The 20,416-nt window shown below is 46.9% G+C and overlaps 1 protein-coding gene across 1 annotated transcript in view; it reads left to right on the top strand.

Annotated features, from left to right (window-relative positions):
• Nucleotides 1-500: 500 nt before the first annotated feature.
• The window catches only part of slc24a3 (solute carrier family 24 member 3), a 71,105-nt gene continuing 51,189 nt past the window's right edge, over nucleotides 501-20,416 (top strand). The window contains exons 1-2 of the mRNA XM_068599368.1: nucleotides 501-713; nucleotides 18,898-19,023. Coding sequence (XP_068455469.1) covers nucleotides 521-713; nucleotides 18,898-19,023 — 319 coding nt within the window. The 5' untranslated portion in view covers nucleotides 501-520. The remainder of the gene's footprint in view (nucleotides 714-18,897; nucleotides 19,024-20,416) is intronic.

Below are 20,416 nucleotides of genomic sequence, written 5' to 3'. Positions count from 1 at the left end.
CTATCCTATTGTGATGTAATAATAACACTAATAAACAGCCTGCTATATTATTAATAGGGCAGAATCATTTATGAATGCTATTTTTGTAACCTTTAGAACATTTCATCATAAACATTTTTAGAAGGATGCACTGTAAATAAGAGAACGATGCACTGTAAAGAAGATAATTATATTATGTTTTATTAATAATAATAATCATATTACTATTATTGAATCATTATTAATTCATTATTATTTATTATATTATTACATTTGCCAAACGCTTTCTTGCTGCACCATAACGTCGCACCGATTGAGTTTTATTTTGAAACGTCGGACCGGACGTCTGCAGCCTGCTACATCCGGGTGCTTTACATGTCCGTGGACACGCCACTCGTGTCCTCCCGTCTCACAGCTGCTGACCCGCGGCGCGCCTCTCCGGCTCGTCCTCGTTCAGTTTCTTCACCTTCGCGCCCACCGCCGGGAGGGGCGGGGTGGGGGGGAGGGGGGGTCCGGAGAAACACGCCGAGAGAAGAGCGCCATGGCCCGCGTGCTGGTCGAAGGGATGCCGCAGACGGCCGCCGGAGCAGCAGCAGCAGCAGGAGTGATGCTGACCCGCCGGAGGAGCGCTGCCAGGCGGAGGAAGCGGCAGGACGCGTTCGCCCTGCAGGTGTGCTTCGCGGGGCTGCTGCTGGGGCTCGCGCTGGGGCTCCGGGCTGCGGCGCAGAAAGCAGGTGAGGGCATCACACGCGTGTTCATGCGGTTACATAATTACAGTCATCTTCAGGGAGAACCGCGTTCAAGGGAAGTTTGTGGGCTCATCACAGTATCTGCACGGGTCTTCATGCTCTTTAGTTTTCATTGTGAGTTACTTGTTACATTTTACATTCCTAAAACAACAAAATACACCTTTCTCTGCCGCCAGCAGCACGATGCAGGAAACCAAGGTGGAGACGATGAAGCTGACATGTGAAATAATAATGCAAGAATGTAATGTACTATTACAATATAGTCAGAGTGCAGGGAGATCAGTGAGGACCAGCAGACACACAACGCAACAACACGGCATGCACACAACAACACTAAATGATCCCATTAGGATCAGTGCAGATGTATACACCAGATGACATTTAGAGTGTGTGTGTGTGTGTGTGTGTGTGTGTGTGTGTGTGTGTGTGTGTGTGTGTGTGTGTGTGTGCGGCTGCTGTAAAGAAACAACATGCTTGTGGCAGCGTGCTGAGGCCACTAACGTTGGAGTGGCTTGATCACAGAGGCATTATGGAAAAGTCATTTTTGGAATATGGACGATTTTCGACAAGCTTTATGACTTTGAGTCGTGTTCCTTCTGATGTTCATCGGTCGAGTAGTCATGGTGACGCCTCCTGGTGGTCAGGAGAGAGAATGCAGTTTTAACAAATGATGCATAGACTTCTATACAACCCGAGGAGTCGCTCCTTGGTGGTCAGGAGAGAGAATGCAGTTTTAACAAATGATGCATAGACTTCTATACAACCAGAGGAGTCACCTCCTGGTGGTCAGGAGAGAGAATGCAGTTTTAACACATGAAGCTTAGACTTCTATACAACCAGAGGAGTCTCCCCCTGGTGGTCAGGAGAGAGAATGCAGCTTTAACACATGAAGCATAGACTTCTATACAACCAGAGGAGTCGCCCCCTGGTGGTCAGGAGAGAGAATGCAGTTTTAACACATGAAGCATAGACTTCTATACAACCAGAGGTGTCGCCCCCTGGTGGTCAGGAGAGAATGCAGCTTTAACACATGAAGCATAGACTTCTATACAACCAGAGGAGTCTCCCCCTGGTGGTCAGTAAAAGAATGCAGTTTTAACAAATGACGCATAGACTTCTATACAACCAGATGAGTCGCCCCCTGGTGGTCAGGAGAGAGAATGCAGCTTCAACACATGAAGCATAGACTTCTATACAACCAGATGAGTCGCCCCCTGGTCGTCATGAGAGAGAATACAGCTTTAACACATGAAGCATAGACTTCTATACAACCAGAGGAGTCGCCCCCTGGTGGTCAGTAAAAGAATGCAGTTTTAACAAATGATGCATAGACTTCTATACAACCAGATGAGTCGCCCCCTGGTGGTCAGGAGAGAGAATGCAGCTTCAACACATGAAGCATATACTTCTATACAACCAGAGGAGTCGCCCCCTGGTGGTCAGGAGAGAGAATGCAGCTTTAATACATGAAGCATAGACTTCTATACAACCAGGGGAGTCGCCCCCTGGTGGTCAGGAGAGAGAATGCAGCTTTAACACATGAAGCATCGACTTCTATACAACCAGAGGAGTCGCCCCCTCTCATTGGCTTCCCTGAGCAGGAAGTGGCTGCGCTTGCTTGGACCTGTAAACTTCCTGTCAGCAGTGAACTCATCGGATGGACAAATGTGTTCTGACTTTTAGTGCTAATTGACAGCATTTTTCACAAGGACAATCCACACGGGACCTCTTCTCTTCTCATGTGGCCTTTGGGGCCACGCCGAGGCTGTCAAGGTCTTGGACACGCTCACACACACACACGCACACACCCATGTGTTAAGGTGTGTGTGTCTTCCCCCGTGGCCCAGCGGACCGGCACGTGGCTTTCTTCCCTCGGAGCCGATCCGTCCGTCTCCCTCCTGAAAAACTCAAGGTACAAACCAGCTCCGGGACAAAAGCAGCGTCGGGTGGAGGATTACTCCATACGAGCCAACACATGTTGACATGTGGAGGTTTAGTAACACTGAGCCTTGCTGCTCAAGCCAAAGTCCTCCATCGCCCATCTGTGCACGAGCCTAAAGACGTGCGCGACACCAGCAGACAAGTGGTCATGCTACAGAGATGCCGCTAATGGCTGCTCGTATAGATGTACGGCATTAGTCTCCAGATGATCTCATTGCGTAACCGCAGCAGAGGACGGGCGGAGCGAGCAGCACAGAAGGAGCCCGGGGCCAGAATCAGACAAAAAGTCAAAGAGACAAGAGGACGAGTGGGAGCAAGCGAGGACGGCCGTGAGAAGAGGACGAGGAGGACGAGGAGGACGAGGAGGAGGAGGAGGAGGAGGAGGAGGAAGAGAGAGGAAAGGGTTTGAGCGGGAAACAACAACAAAAAGTCAAACGGAATCAAAGATGACTTGTTGTGTGGGTCTGAAGATCGTTTGTTCAGTTTTCCACATGGCGACGTCTGTACTCTCACATCGGACGAGTATCGATCCTTCATTATGTCCACTAGATGGTGCTGTGTTCTGGTGAGGTCGGAGAGGTCGGAGGTCCCAGGTCAACGTGACGGGAGCAAGTTGGTGAAAACAAACATGGAGACATCGGAAAAATAAATTAGAAATGTGACGCCCGTGTTTAAATGCTGCTGCTGCACAGCTGTTGCATGACACACACACGCACACACACGTGCGCACGCACACACAGGACAACGCTCACGAAACACACACACAGGACAAGGTTCACTTGTAGCTGAGCGGTGGTGACATTAGCCCGTGCATTAGCATGTTACACGCTAACCATATGTTAGAGTGTGAGGCAGCGGATGAGGGCTTTTATTGTGAAAGGTAAGAACAGAAGCAGTGGTCCGTATTGTATTTGTGGTCCAGGCACCGCTTCACCTCGTCACAAACTGCAGCGACACTTCGAAGTGCATCAATGTCGGGATGGAAGCTTTTGGATCAAACCGTGAATAAGCAAAATAAGATATTGCGATATCAGATTTCCTCCTTATTTCCCTAGTTTAGTGCCCCAAACAACATGGGTATTGCAATACCTTTCGAGTATCGGTATACTGTGCAAAAGATAGTACCAACGAGTATTCTGGTTCCATCCGATGAAACGCAGCTTTTACTTTGAGGCCTTTTGGGCTCGTGACCCGAAAAGAACAACAGAGACAATCTGCCTGGAACACTCTGTCGCTCTTCCTCTCTACCTCCAGCTCTTTAGCTCTCATAACTACGCTGTCGTGTTCTCACTCACACGCACGAGCACACACACACACACAGACACACACACACACACACACACACTCTTCCAGACACAGGGCTGTGTCTGATTCAGCTGCATCTGGGTCAGCCTGCGTGATCACAGAGAGCAACACTCCTCACACAAACAAGCTCTCTCTCTCCTTTCCCTCTCCATCCTCCTCCCTCCATCATCCCTCCCTCCATCTAAATCCCACCGCTCTGCTCTCATCTCATCCCTCCGTCCTCCATGGCGGACCACCTCAAGTCCAGCTGCAACACAATCATCTTCCATGGGTTGAACCTGGAAACAGATCAGGTACTGTGGGATGGGAAAACAAGCAAGTCAAGGTGTTTACTCTCTGTTGTAAAGACTTTACAAGAGGAAGAACAATTAAATGCTGAGGGGGAGCCTTTTAATGAGAGATGTACCAAATTGGAACAAAAAACTGACATGGCAAACATGTTTTTAAACGAAAGCAAGTCAAATGTTGTTTTTAGGTTGAGTGAGACGTCTTTTCCCGCCCTGCTTTAGCAAAGTACCTTCAGAGGATCAGCTGCAGGTGTGAGTCACTCAAAAGCTTCTGGCCTGCCTTTTGCAAGAGTTCGGTGTGACAGGTCCGCTTCCTGTCACTCAATACCGCTACATAGAGCGCTACCGCTACATAGAGCGCTACCGCTACATAGAGCGCCACCACTACATAGAGCGCCACCACTACATAGAGCGTTACCGCTACATAGAGGGCCACGACTACATAGAGCGCTACCGCTACATAGAGGGCCACGACTACATAGAGCGCCACCACTACATAGAGCGTTACTGCTACATAGAGGGCCACCGCTACATAGAGCGTTACTGCTACATAGAGGGCCGCCGCCACATAGAGCGTTACCGCTACATAGAGGGCTACCGCTACATAGAGAGCTACTGCTACATAGAGCGTTACTGCTACATAGAGGGCTACTGCTACATAGAGCGCTACTGCTACATAGAGGGCTACTACTACATAGAGCGTCACCGCTACATAGAGGGCTACCGCTACAAAGAACACTACCGCTACAAAGAGCGTTACCGCTACATAGAGGGCTACCGCTACATAGAGCGCTACCACTACACAAAGCATTACTGTTAAATAGAACACTACCGCTACATATTGACAAAGTGCTACATAGAGCACTACCGCTACATAGAGCGCTATCACTACATAAAGCATTACTGTTACATAGAGCACTACCGCTACATATTGACATATAGCGCTACATAGACATAGAGCACTACGGCTACATAGAGCGCTACCACTACATAGAGCACTACTGCTACATAAAGAGCATTACCGCTACATAAAGAGCATTACCGCTACATAAAGGGCTACCGCTACATAGAGGGCTACCGCTACATAGAGGGCTACCGCTACATAGAGGGCTACCGCTACATAGAGGGCTACCGCTACATAGAGGGCTACTGCTATATAGAGTACTACTGCTACATAGAGCGCTACGCTACATAGAGCGCTACCGCTACATATAGAATTACCACTACATAGAGGGCTACCAATACATAGAGCGCTACTGCTACATAGAGCGCTACCGCTACATAGAGGGCTACCGCTACATAGAGGGCTACCGCTACATGGAGGGCTACCGCTACATAGAGCGCTACCGCTTCATAGAGGGCTACTGCTACATAGAGGGCTACTGCTACATAGAGCGCTACTGCTACATAAACGCTTTTTATGAATTCATTTTACTTTGCGGGCTTTTCATTCATCGTGTACAGACGGTATTCAATCACAGTTCTCGTGAGCTGAACATTCTCAGCACTACAAACACAGGTTTTGGAAAATAATGATTTCATGACGAGGCTCCTGTTGATTCCATGTTGGTCCTGATGTTTAATTCAAACCATGAATAATGAATCCTGAGCAGATCCTGGATGACTCTGATCTCTGGGCTCTGGATCACCACACAGCGCTTTGCATCATGTGGGGAGGCAGCTCTGGGAGATTCTTTCAAATCAAAGAATGAGGGAATGATTTAACAAGCGCAGTGAGAATAAAGGCACCTTTCATTCCAGAATGGTGTTTGTAAATGAATGTTGCGTGAGACAGATGGCGAGTGTGTGCACTCACAGAACACATCCTGAGCTGATCCTGAAGTGGCCACTCGGCTCATCCAGCGGCAGCCGGATCACACGGCCTTCAGGAGGACCCGCAGAGTGTCATCTGGATGTATACGATGGATATGTGTGCTGGGGACACAGTATGCTACACTATGTAGTGTTACAGTATGCTACACTATGTAGTGTTACAGTATGCTACACTATGGAGTGTTACAGTATGCTACACGATGCAGTTTTACAGTATGCTACACTACGTAGTATTACAGTATGCTACACTATGTAGTGTTACAGTATGCTACACTATGGAGTGTTACAGTATGCTACACTGTAGTTTTACAGTATGCTACACTATGTAGTGTTACAGTATGCTACACTATGTAGTGTTACAGTGTGCTACACGATGCAGTTTTACAGTATGCTACACTATGTAGTGTTACAGTATGCTACACTACGTAGTGTTACAGTATGCTACACTACGTAGTGTTACAGTATGCTACACTACGTAGTATTACAGTATGCTACACTCTGCAGTTTTACAGTATGCTACACTACGTAGTGTTACAGTATGCTACACTACGTAGTATTACAGTATGCTACACTCTGCAGTTTTACAGTATGCTACACTACGTAGTGTTACAGTATGCTACACTATGTAGTGTTACAGTATGCTACACTACGTAGTATTACAGTATGCTACACTACGTAGTGTTACAGTATGCTACACTATGTAGTGTTACAATATGCTACACTATGGAGTTTTACAGTATGCTACACGATGCAGTTTTACAGTATGCTACACTACGTAGTATTACAGTATGCTACACGATGTAGTTTTACAGTATGCTACACGATGCAGTTTTACAGTATGCTACACTATGTAGTGTTACAGTATGCTACACTATGTAGTGTTACAGTAAGCTACACTATGTAGTGTTACAGTATGCTACACTATGTAGTGTTACAGTATGCTACACTATGTAGTGTTCCAGTAAGCTACACTATGTAGTATTACAGTAAGCTACACTGTGTAGTATTACAGTATGCTACACTATGTAGTGTTCCAGTAAGCTACACTATGTAGTTTTACAGTATGCTACACTATGTAGTATTACAGTATGCTACACTATGTAGTTTTACAGTATGCTACACTATGTAGTATTACAGTAAGCTACACTATGTAGTATTACAGTATGCTACACTATGTAGTATTACAGTAAGCTACACTATGTAATATTACAGTATGCTACACTATGTAGTATTACAGTAAGCTACACTATGTAGTATTACAGTATGCTACACTATGTAGTATTACAGTAAGCTACACTATGTAGTATTACAGTAAGCTACACTATGTAGTATTGCAGTAAGCTACACTATGTAATATTACAGTATGCTACACTATGTAGTTTTACAGTAAGCTATAATGAAACAACAACACGGAGCAGCCAGCCACCCCGCCGGCACCCATTGACATGCCACAACATGCCGTCGACATGCCGTCGACATGCCGCCGACATGCCACCGACATGCCACCGCACCCGAGGCGGCTTAGAAAACAAGACATTAAGTCCAAAGACCAGTGCAATGAGATAAGCTCTAATACGGGAAAAGGACAAATAATTATAATATGTGCAGTGTATTTGTGAAAAACTACATTATAGAAAAGCTATAACTTTTAATTATTACAAAATAATTATGATAAAAATAATAAAATAACTATAACTTTGTGATTGTGTTCAGGTTCAGCAAGACGGCTTCACCTCACCTGTGTTCATGGTGTGTGTCTACTCATGAGGACACACACACTCACTCACTCACACACACAGACTCACTCACACAGACTCACTCACACACACACTCACTCACTCACTCACACACTCACACTCACACACACAGACTCACTCACACAGACTCACTCACACACAGACTCACTCACTCACACACACTCACTCACTCACACACTCACTCACTCACACACACAGACTCACTCACACACACACACAGACTCACTCACTCACTCACACACACTCACTCACTCACACACTCACTCACTCACACACACAGACTCACTCACTCACTCACTCACTCACACACTCACACACACACACTCACTCACACAGACTCACTCACACACACAGACTCACTCACACACACAGACTCACTCACACACAGACTCACTCACACACACAGACTCACTCACTCACACACACAGACTCACTCACACACAGACTCACTCACACACAGACTCACTCACACACACAGACTCACTCACACACACTCACTCACACACACAGACTCACACACTCACTCTTTCTCTCTCTCTAACCTCCTCTCGCTCCCTCGCTCCCCAGTACGTGGGGCTAATTTATCACCCGAAGCCTCTTTTAGCCCCAGGTGCATTCTGGGACGCTCGCGTGGCTTCAGAGAGACGGATGAAAGGAGGAAGAGTTGGAACGAGGACGAGTGTGACCACTGAGAGACCCTGTATAGACCTGCTGTCTCTCTCTCTCTCTTCCTCTTCATGTCCCTCCTCCTCTTCATCGTCTATTAGGCCCTTTGTCATCCGCGGTGTTGTAATCGCCATGGACACGAGGTTGGAGGCTCAGCACGATCATCCATTGTTGACATTTCCTGTGTTTTTGGGGGATTTGATTTCACGCTCCAAAACACAGCCTTTTGAAGGCTAATGGTCTTCAACCCGGTTCTTCCTCCTTTTGCTCGTCTTCATTGAGGAGAATGCACAGACAGCTGAGTAGATGTACCTGAAGCCCGGATACTGATCTCGACTTGACTGATCTCGACTTGACTGATCTCGACTTGACTGATCTCGACTTGACTGATCTCGACTTGCTGGTTAACAGAACTAAATGTCTCTTCATCTGCATATTCACAACATATTTTATAACAATGACTTTCCGGTTTGTTGTCGCTGTTGCTTGCTGTCCCACTGGTCTGCAGTCTTTGTTTGTTATGTGCACAACAAAGTCAGTGAACAGTGCTACAAATATGTAGATAGCAATAGAAAATGCCTAAAATAAAAATCTATCTAATTTTGAAGACATAAAGACATAAAATAGTGCAGCAGAAGGAGAAAAATGTCCACATGAAGCGTTTGGAGGAGCAGAGCTGTGCATGCACCTCACCTCCTCCCATCAGAGAGGTCCTGGACAGTCGACATGAACCTGAGGCCACCGGGCTCACAGCATCTTCACTGAGAATTAATCTGCAGTAAAATGTAGGTTAGTGCCTATGGATTATCACAATACTGCAATATTATCACAATACGGCAATATTATCACAATTTTGCAATGTTATCACAATACTGCAATGTTATTACGATACTGAAATATTATCACAATACTGAAATATACTGTGATAATATTTCAGTATTGTTTACTGAATTGTCCTCATGAACAATCTCACCAATAATCACCGCAGTTCATCCTTCCTGTAGAAGAAAGAGGACAATGCTGGTTCACATACTCGTGCTTTGGTCTGAATTCTCTGAGTGGCTCTGGTTGATTCCTCGGTGGGAGGCGTGTTTGAGCTCTCCTTCAGCGATTAGCCAGGACCCTTTGGTTCCCCTCACCAATGCAAACACACCCTCGGTGCAATTCCCACCATGCTTTAAATTACTCTGGTTGGATTCATCTAACTCTCTGATGACTCTTAATCAAATTGAACAATCGGTGTCTCTGAGCAGGCGTGTTATGAGACCGGAGGAGATACGCTTGTTATGCTGGAGATGAGAAAACCCATTTCTATTGGAAAGGACGTCTGCTGAGGATAGTCATCTCCTCTTTGGAAAGATAATGAATGACATGTCTCCTTATCTGCAGCCTGCTCTTCTCCTCAGAACTCTGTTCAAGAGGCAATCTGGACTTCTAAGTCTGGCTTGATTACCAGTTTGTTTCCAAGTGGCATTAAAACACCCAGCAGGTGCATCTAAAAAAGACGTCTGCGAGTCTAACCAACCAAACACGGCTTTCTGAAAAAGGAACAAAGATTGCTAACTGTATCTGGGCAGAGCCATAGGGTTGTGGTTTCCTCTGGTGGCTGCCTGTAGAGTCTTGTTATTTAAATCCTTTCTTCCACTTTGGCGTAGAGGGGTCGACTAACCAAACCATCCAGTTCCTGGTTCTTCTGCGGTAGCTGGTTCTCCAGACTTGCAGGTCTGGTAAAGCCAATGTTTGGGTGGGAAACGAGGATCCAACGTCGGTCAAAATGTTACGCTTTAGGTCCGACCGCTATCCTCTGGTGGGAGAGGACCAACAGGAAACATGTCTTCCTCTGACGTAAAAGCTGAAGATTTTTCTCAAGTAAAGCACTTGGCCTGGGTCCTGTTCCACGTACGTGGTTCCACAAATACGATCAAATGTCCTGTTATCCAGCTTAACCTCACGAGATGATGGACTACAGGATACGTCGGTTCCCTGAAGGTGGATCCTCCCTCAAACGCTCTCCTTCATTCTAACCAGACGTCAGTTCTCAGGATAACTGTGCGTGCCCGCTGCTCTTCAGAAGGGAGAAAAGTCAAACGCCAAATTTATGATGTTCTCTTTCTAAAATGACAAATACACTCAGAGAAAGACGGCCTCTTTTCTCTGCTGACAAGCAGAAGATGATCATGACTACATGTGATGAATTTAAGTCCATAATCATGACAAAACCTAATGGTGCTTCACGTTCAAGCGTAGTGAATATTCACAACACTTCCTGTTGTCAACGCAGCGTAACGCTGCGTAACACGAGTCACTGAAGCAACATATCAGACAAATGTGTCAAACAAAATAAAATGTTTCTGCTAATTTTAAGTGCCTCATCACCAAATCAATCAGATGATATTTAAATGTGCCTGCTGGTAGTAGTATACAAATGAATATATACTTATGAGGATATATGTACTGTATGCACGTATGTATCATGAGCTATGTGTATATTCATGTAACCTATGTGTGTAGATTACATATAACTAGGAGTTTGAACACTTGTATGTCTCAGTATGTATTATTCATAATCATAAAGTCAATCAGTTGAAGCAGGATAAGTCTTGTTATCATGAGTCCACCTTCATGGTGATCTACAGTAATGATATGCATCCTGTACTCATGACGGTCATATGAGTCTGAGTGTCTCAACACATCCATGTGTCTCTAAAGCGTTAAATAAAGGTTATGAGCAGCACGCAGCAGCTTCCACCATGTTCTCTCATCACGGACACAAACATGTTCACTAACAAGCCAGCTGTGTTTTACACAACCCTGTGATCTGTGTACTGAGTACTGTACTGTACTGTGTACTGGATGTACTGTGTACAGTGTGTATTGTGTACTTATGTACTGTGTACAGTGTGTATTGTGTACAGTGTGTACTGTGTACAGTTTGTATTGTGTACTGTGTACAGTGTGTACAGTATGTATTGTGTACTTATGTACTGTGTACAGTGTGTACAGTGTACAGTGTGTACAGTGTACAGTGTGTATTGTGTACAGTGTGTATTGTGTACAGTATGTACTGTGTACAGTATGTACTGTGTATTGTGTACAGTGTGTACAGTGTGTACAGTATGTACTGTGTACAGTATGTACTGTGTACAGTGTGTACTGTGTACAGTGTGTATTGTGTACAGTGTGTACAGTGTGTATTGTGTACAGTGTGTACTGTGTACAGTATGTATTGTGTACAGTGTACAGTATGTACTGTGTACAGTATGTATTGTGTACAGTGTACAGTGTGTACAGTGTCTACAGTGTGTACAGTGTGTATTGTGTACACAGCGCTCAGCTCCAGAAAGTCTCATAAATAAAGTTTTCCTTGTCAGCAGAATGGACAGCGCTCATATGACGTCATCATGATGTGAGAACGGATCTTAACGATCTGGAAGAACTCTCTCCCTATAAAACTAATATAAAACTAATATCGCTCCTTCATCAATGAGGAAGAGAGCTGCTTTCTGTCCGGTGGGAGTGAACAACTTATCCAGTGAACTTTCACTAAACCTGCTCCCGACCAGGTTAGGGGATTTCAATGTGTTGCTATGGTGACTGATCTAAACTGGCTTCGTGGAACCGAAAATCCTGATCTACGTCATCTTATCCTGGAAGTTATCCAGTTATATCAGTGAACCAGGTACGTGGACCAGGGCCCTGCTGTCGTTAGCTGTGTTTACAAATGAATGACCTGAGGCCCGTTTACTTTCATTTACTCCAAAACGGAGGTTTTATCACGGAAAACGATCATTCCTAAAAACTTTGGCCAAAGTGGAGATCAATGAAAACTGCAGCGCGTGCACGAGGTCAAACGGAGGTTTAGGTCCTCAAACCGTGTGCGACTAGAAATGCATCAGGTCTCACACGGGCGTCCTCTCTCAGGTTTGGCATCGTCATGACGGCGCTCGGTGGCGGGTTCATGGAAACAGAAACCTTTTGGAAAACGATCTTGTGTATACAACGTTATTTTTGAAAATGGAGGGCCAGAAATATTTGTTTCTGTAAATACCCGGCGACGTGTAAATGTGTCTTAAAACCAAAGTCAGTGTGTCTGCTGACGATTCAACAGCTGACATGACAAAATGCAGCTATGATGATGCAATTACGGTCGGTCGTTGAATGTGTAACAAATAACAAACTGATTCTTATAATCACACACACACACACACACACACACACACACTGACTCATCCATGTGTCGGCGTGTGTGTTGCAGAGGAGCGTGTGGATGTTGGAGGTGCCTGATTGACAGCGGGAAAAATGGCACTTCTGTAATACATTCGGACAGCGCGCCATGGAGGTGCCATGGAGGTGCCATGGCACCTCCATGGCACCTCCATGGCGTCGTTATTCTGTGTGACAACACACCAACGACTTGCTCGTCCAAAGAGACACGAACGCCGCCAGCCACGAAGGAAGAGCAGATTTAGTAAAGTCGTGGTCAGAAAAGTTCCAGTGAACGTGTTTTCATGTCCGTCGTTCTCTTAAAGTCCTTTTTCCTGAATATGAAACCGGACTTTCACTCTTGGAGTGATGATGTCGCCTCATTTCTATCCTTTTCCTTCCTAATCGTTAAGTTTAGACGAGTCCGTATGAATCCATAGACGACGTAGACAGAGTCTGCATATGGGTCCAGGTCTCAGTCACGGTCCTGCTTTCATCTTCTTTTCGTTTAAAACTGCTCACTACATTTGTGGTTTGGATGAAGAACACATGAATGACTTTGTTGACAAAAATTAGAATCACAATTGTTTGTTTATATGTTGACATTATCATACATTTCTCAGCTTGTCCTGGTTTCCCATCTAAAGAAGCAGTACAGTGGACTTCACTGAACCTGTGACTCGTCTTCCTCACACTAGTGCTCGTCTTCCTCACATTTGCCCTCTAATTAGAGCACCTTCACCTTCTGACCTCTGATGGACTCCAGACACGACCCTGTGGGGCTCCTGCTCATACTGCTCCTCTTCCTAGTCCTCTTCTAAGTCCTCCTCCTCCTCCTCCTCTTCCTGATCCTCTTCCTCCTCCTCTACCTGCTCCTCTACCTGCCCCTCTTCCTCCTCCTCTTCCTGCTCCTCCTCCTCTACCGGGTTCTCTTCCTGCTCCTCCTCCTCTTCCTGCTGCTCTTCCTCATCTTCTTCCTGCTTCTCTTTTTCCTGCTCTGCTTCGTCTTCTTCTTTCTCCTCCTCTTTCTTCTCCTCTTCCTCATCTTCTTCCTGCTTCTCTTCTTCCTCTTCTTCCTCATCTTCTTCCTGCTCTGCTTCCTCTTCTTTGCACCTCACATTGAGTGTTGATGAGTTTAATAGTAGTATCTGCTCCTCCTCCTCTTCCTGCTCCTCTTCCTCCTCCTCTTCCTGCTCCTCTTCCTCCTCCTCTTCCTGCTCCTCTTCCTCCTCCTCTTCCTCCTCTTCCTGCTCCTCTTCCTCCTCCTCTTCCTGCTCCTCTTCCTCCTCCTCTTCCTCCTCTTCCTGCTCCTCTTCCTCCTCCTCCTCTTCCTGCTCCTCTTCCTCCTCCTCTTCCTGCTCCTCTTCCTGCTCCTCTTCCTCCTCCTCTTCCTCCTCTTCCTGCTCCTCTTCCTCCTCCTCTCCCTTCATTCATATTCTTCATTCATATTTCATAATGCAGCGTTACTCCTGTGGCTTGGTGTAATACATGATAACGACCACTAGGATGCGTGATAAGAAACTTCAGTCCAGATAAATAACACATCTCCTACATGAATGTGTGCAGAAGTATTGGCGCCGTTATTAAATATGAAGATGTTTTTTTAATGTCAAAGTGTTTTCACTATATTGTTGTCACACTGCGGTGAGATGTTGTTGCACAGCATCGTGTCGTAGCAACGCTCTGGAACTGAAGGTCACCTTCATCCCACGAGCACATGTTTCCTTTGATGGACACGAGTGGTGCTGACGTACGGAGACGACGCCTCACGCGCACGCTGCTGTGTGTGTGTGTGTGTGTGTGTGTGTGTGTGTGTGTGTGTGTGTGTGTGTGTGATGCCAGCTGGTACCATGATCATACAAACATTGAGGCTGCTGCGATGAAGACGAAGCGCCTCATGCGGCGAGGAGCGACGTTGTGAGCTCTGACGGAGACACTTGAAGCATTTGAGACGCCGCGAGAAGAGAAAGATGCATGAAGACATGGACGCCACGTTCTGGCTCCATACACACACCCTGAGTTCCTTATGCGCACACACACACACACACACACACACACACACACACACACACACACACACACACACACACACACACACACACACTCACTCTCCAGGGTAGGAGGAGCGCTGCTCTGGTTCCATGCAGACGGAACGTCTCGTCATCCACCAGCTTCATGTGAAACATCTACGGCAGCTGGACGGGGTCAGAACGGGTCAAGAAGGGTCACGGTCCTGGTCCTGGTCACGGTCCTGGTCACGGTCCTGGTCCTGGTCACGGTCCTGGTCTTTGTCCTGGTCCTGGTCTTGTCACGGTCCTGGTCCTGGTCTTTGTCGTGGTCACGGTCCTGGTCTTTGTCCTGGTCCTGGTCACGGTCACGGTCCTGGTCTTTGTCCTGGTCCTGGTCCTGGTCTTGTCACGGTCCTGGTCCTGGTCTTTGTCCTGGTCACGGTCCTGGTCCTGGTCACGGTCCTGGTCTTTGTCCTGGTCCTGGTCCTGGTCTTGTCACGGTCCTGGTCCTGGTCTTTGTCCTGGTCTTTGTCCTGGTCTTTGTCCTGGTCTTTGTCCTGGTCCTGGTCACGGTCCTGGTCACGGTCCTGGTCTTTGTCCTGGTCACGGTCCTGGTCACGGTCCTGGTCTTTGTCCTGGTCACGGTCCCATAATGCAGCACTGATCTGCATCTGTGCTCCTCAGTGATCAGCACGTGTGTGTGTGTGTGTGTGTGTGTGTGTGTGTGTGTGTGTGTAACTCTGTTATGTCATCACCTCCTCCCCAGTTCGTCTTATCTGTTACGTCACATCACCATAGCAACCTCAGCCGTGGCGATGCGTTCTGCTTCACTAGCTCCGCCTCCAGCTCCTCCACCCGCCTGCCTCTCGCCGCTCCTCCACCCGCCTGCCTCTCGCCGCTCCTCCACCCGCCTGCCTCTCGCCGCTCCTCCACCCGCTCCTCTGAGTTCCGTAGCGCCTCCTGCTGGTCTGGAGTCTGGGCAGAAGGACCCGTGAACCAACAGCAGTCCGCGTGTCCAGACACAGTTGCAGGAGCTTCTATCGCCCTTCACTCCCGAGAGTTTTCAGCGACAGAGATAAGCCACGCCCACTTTGTCCCGGCACGATTATTCACGCTGCGTTTTGTTGTGAACACGTTTTATTTTGTGGTGCGAGTAAACTGAAGCGCTGTGAAGTCCTACAAATGAAGGACTTCTGGGAAGAGGAGAGACCAGATGGAGAAGTTCCCAAAGAGTGTTTTCCAGCTATAAAGATGTCCAACGTCTACTACTAATGTCACACACACACACACACACACACACACACACAGGAGCTTGGGCTCAGGAAGAGCATACAGTACGGTCCCAGCTGTGGAGCTCCGGCACATTTCACCCTTCAGTTGTGTTTGTGGACGCGAGCAGTCAGCTGCGTTTGTTTTTCACATGAAGGCGACGTTTCTTCTGCAGCTGACGGCTCGGCGCTCGTACCTCCAGCTGTATCTGGTCATGAGAACGAATCACATTTCATCACGACACTTGAGTGTGTTGAGTATCACCATGCGTTGAGTATCACCATGCGTTGAGTATCATAATGTATTGTTTTTGGAAATTGTTTCAGTCTATTAACTGCAAAAACAGCCCTTCTAGAAAGAAGCAAAAACATCTTATATTCAATCAAATCATCCTATATCAAGCAAAACAATCTGCCAATGGGGTAAGATTTTTTTTTCTTGACAAGAGTTCTTAAAATAAGCCCCAAATTCTTGGCTCTGAAAGACTAAAATGAGACTTTTAAACTAGGCAGAAAATCTTAAATTAAGCCAAATTCCACCAAAAAGGATTGTCCTGGACAGGAATTGAACCTCTGATCTTCTGATTCAAGGACAGTATCTTAACCACTGAGCTATTGTCACATGTATGTCACAGGAGAACAATAGAATATCAGTGACTTGCCGATGCTGCAGCGTACTGCATGTTCAGTGTTTTAACATGCAATTGAGTCAAGGGTCTTATCATTTTGTCCATTTTTCATTTTGTTTCGTTTATGGGCCGTGCAGTTTTCTTTCAGCATGGTTATTAGTATGATGTTGTGTGTTGTATAGACCAGTCTGCTGTCATCTTAATACACTGCCTGGCCAAAAGCAAAGTGTCCACCTGCATTTAACTACTACTGCCTACTGTACCAGCCTGTGGGGGCATTGCTATGATCTGTTGTTGCTGCAGTTGCTGCAGTTGCTCAGGTCTAGGTTCAGCAACGACCAGGGTATTCCATTGAGAGTGGTTCAGGGAGCATGAGACATCATGTTCACACATGGAGTCCAGACCTGAACCCCATTGAGACTCTTTGGATGTGCTGGAGAGGCTTTGCAGCGGTCAGACTCCACCATCATCAACACAAGAACATCTTGGTGAGAAATAATGCAACACTGGATGGAATAAACCGCGTGCAGTAACCAGAGCTAAAGGCGGTCCAACCAAATATTAGTGTGTGACCTTTGTTTTGGTGGCGACTTTTTTTTTGGCCAGGCAGTGTGTGTTAGACATGAAGCAGCAGGTTCTGCCCTGCAATGAAACAATAATAATAATAATAATAATAATAATAATTTTAAAAAAAACTTTAATTGTTCTTGTTTCATGGCATTCCTAAATTGAGAAGTTCTGCAAACGGTCTTACTCTTAAAATAAGACAAATAATCTCGTCTCTGCTCTGGGTTTTATTGTGAAACCTTTTTATACTCTGTTTCTGGTTCATTCTCGCTCAAAATTAGCTTGCATATCTTAACAAGAAAAAGTAAGGTTCACTTTATTAAAATGAGATAATTTTTCTAAGCAAAAAATGCTTGACAAGATTAATATTCTTTTTGGGCTAAAAATCAGACTTATTTTCTTGATACAAGGCTTTTTTACTTTCTTAAAAATCCTTTTTTGCAGTGTTCGCCTCGCTTCAATCATTGTTGTTGCATCAAAATGGGATTGTCGAGTAGAGAAACTGACCAACACTTTATTATTATTATGAATGTTGACCTGTTTGTAATACAGTCACACTTCATTCAGCTGACGCTTTTATCCAAAGCAACTTCCATGTTGCTCAATACAGCAGAGAAACAGCAACGGGCAGCAATTCAGGGTTCAGTGTCTTGCTCAAGGACACAACGACAGTGACTCGGCCGGGTCGACGGCTCTTAAGTAATCAGGATAAAGAGGAACGCGGGTTAAAGGAACCCTACGGAGTTGGTTTTAAAGGGCGGGGCCACGTCATTCTTTTTATTTTGTATTCTTTCACTTTCCCATTTCTCTTACTGCCATGGACCAATCAGGGTTCTCCATTCAGACGTACAAGTCCCATCAACCACACCCCACAATGTGTTCACATGTAATCCTGTGAAATGCAGTAAATGGTGATTAACATAACATATATAAAACATATTAGAGATTAATTATGAGTTGTTTATCCTGAGCTCTAAACAGATTATAATACATCACTAAACTACTAATCCATAAAAATACAATATTCTATTTCCATATCTTTTTAATTGTGTTAATATGAAGTAAAAAGAAACACTATGAAGGACAACATTAAGCATCGTCGCTGCTTCACTGAGTTTTCTGACAGCCGCCATGTTTCTGCGTCGCTCCAGAACATCCAGTTCTCCTCGCTGTCCTCGCTCTGCCTCGTGACGGCTGCTTGCAAAACATTTCATGTATCTGTGTTTTCGACAAATATAGACGAGCTCGGCGCTATTTATAGACGCCGGCGCTCCGGTGCGTGGTGGGAGCGAGGAGCCGGGTCGGAGGTTGATGGGGGGGGGGGGGGGGGCGCTCCAGGATACCGTGACCCAGATGGCTGAGCCGGAATGATCGGCCTCACGGGAAGCGCCGCGACACGAGACGCCGTCTGCCTTTTGTTCAGGAACGTCAATTAAGTGAGAAGCTCAGAGCTCGTGCGTCACGGCCATCGCTCCCTAAGTGCACAGCAGCGGCGTCTCTTCCGGCGTTCCCTAACGTCCATGTGCAGAAAACAACAAGTATGCGACATCGCCGTCAAACTGTTGCGTAACACTTGTTATGTTCTCGAACGCAACGTGATGCGTTCGCCGTCCTTCACCGAGTCCGCCGCCCTCCGGACGGACTGCCACTAATGGTTTGTCCGCCGTCCTCTGAAACCATTCTAACCATCTCTCTCTCTTCCAGGATACCACGCCCCCAGCCTGGTGGGTGAGGAGGGGGAGCGGTGGGAGGGTCGTCACCTCCTGCAGGACATCTACGACAACGAGTCCAAGCTTTACTCCGAGCCCGCCAAGAACTGCACAGAACCAGGTAGGGACCAGACCAGGACCACAGGACCAGTGCTTTGTTCACCGGCCGTAAAGTTCGGTGTCTAAAGTCCGGTTTGAGGAGGACGAGCCTCTGCAGGGAAAAGGAAGGTCTTGATGAGACTGAGACTGTGAGTGGATCCACACACGGTGACTGTGAGTGGATCCACACACGGTGACTGTGAGTGGGTCCACACACGGTGACTGTGAGTGGGTCCACACGTTGTGAGTGGGTCCACACATTGTGACTGTGAGTGGATCCACACACGGTGACTGTGAGTGGGTCCACACGTTGTGACTGTGAGTGGGTCCACACACGGTGACTGTGAGTGGGTCCACACGTTGTGACTGTGAGTGGGTCCACACGTTGTGACTGTGAGTGGGTCCACACATTGTGACTGTGAGTGGGTCCACACATTGTGACTGTGAGTGGGTCTACACACGGTGACTGAGAGTGGGTCTACACACGGTGACTGAGAGTGGGTCTACACACGGTGACTGAGAGTGGGTCCACACACGGTGACTGAGAGTGGGTCCACACACGGTGACTGTGAGTGGGTCCACATATGGTGACTGTGTGAACGCGCCGTGTATTAAGGGGTTTCGGTTCCCGAACCTGTTAGGTCATTGAAGGCCTCGGTCTAAAACCACAGCCCGCCACTGAAAAACATACACATCCAGGATATATGCAAGTTTCAGAGGCTCCAGCCTCCTCTCTGATTGGACGGCTGGGTAGAAAGGCTCCAGCCTCCTCTGTGATTGGACGGCTGGGTAGAAAGGCTCCAGCCTCCTCTGTGATTGGACGGCTGGGTAGAAAGGCTCCGGCCTCCTCTGTGATTGGACGGCTGGGTAGAAAGGCTCCGGCCTCCTCTGTGATTGGACGGCTGGGTAGAAAGGCTCCGGCCTCCTCTGTGATTGGACGGCTGGGTAGAAAGGCTCCAGCCTCCTCTGTGATTGGACGGCTGGGTAGAAAGGCTCCGGCCTCCTCTGTGATTGGACGGCTGGGTAGAAAGGCTCCGGCCTCCTCTCTGATTGGACGGCTGGGTAGAAAGGCTCCGGCCTCCTCTCTGATTGGACGGCTGGGTAGAAAGGCTCCAGCCTCCTCTACTCATACTCCTCTAGCGGCGCCTGCAGGTCAAAGTGTTTTCTCGTCTTCGCTGCACGGAGTGGCGTCTTGTTTTGATGACAAAGACTCTGGTGACGAAGGGGAGGGGAAACATGACGCCTTGAAGCTTTGCTCAGATGTGTGTGTCTGTGTGTGTGTGTGTGTGTGTGTGTGTGTGTGTGTGTGTACGTGTCTGTGTTTGTGTGTTAGTGGAGGCGTTTGCTCATTTCCTTGTTGGTGCTTTGAGAGTTTCACAGTTTGTTTTTGTTGTAATTTGTGCAGATAAAATGTG

Source organism: Clinocottus analis, unplaced genomic scaffold, assembly GCF_023055335.1.
Source record: "Clinocottus analis isolate CAN_PGR_092001 unplaced genomic scaffold, fCliAna1.0.p SCAF_46, whole genome shotgun sequence".
In the NCBI taxonomy this organism is placed as follows: domain Eukaryota; kingdom Metazoa; phylum Chordata; class Actinopteri; order Perciformes; family Cottidae; genus Clinocottus; species Clinocottus analis.
This window is presented reverse-complemented; position numbering and strand designations above follow the sequence as displayed.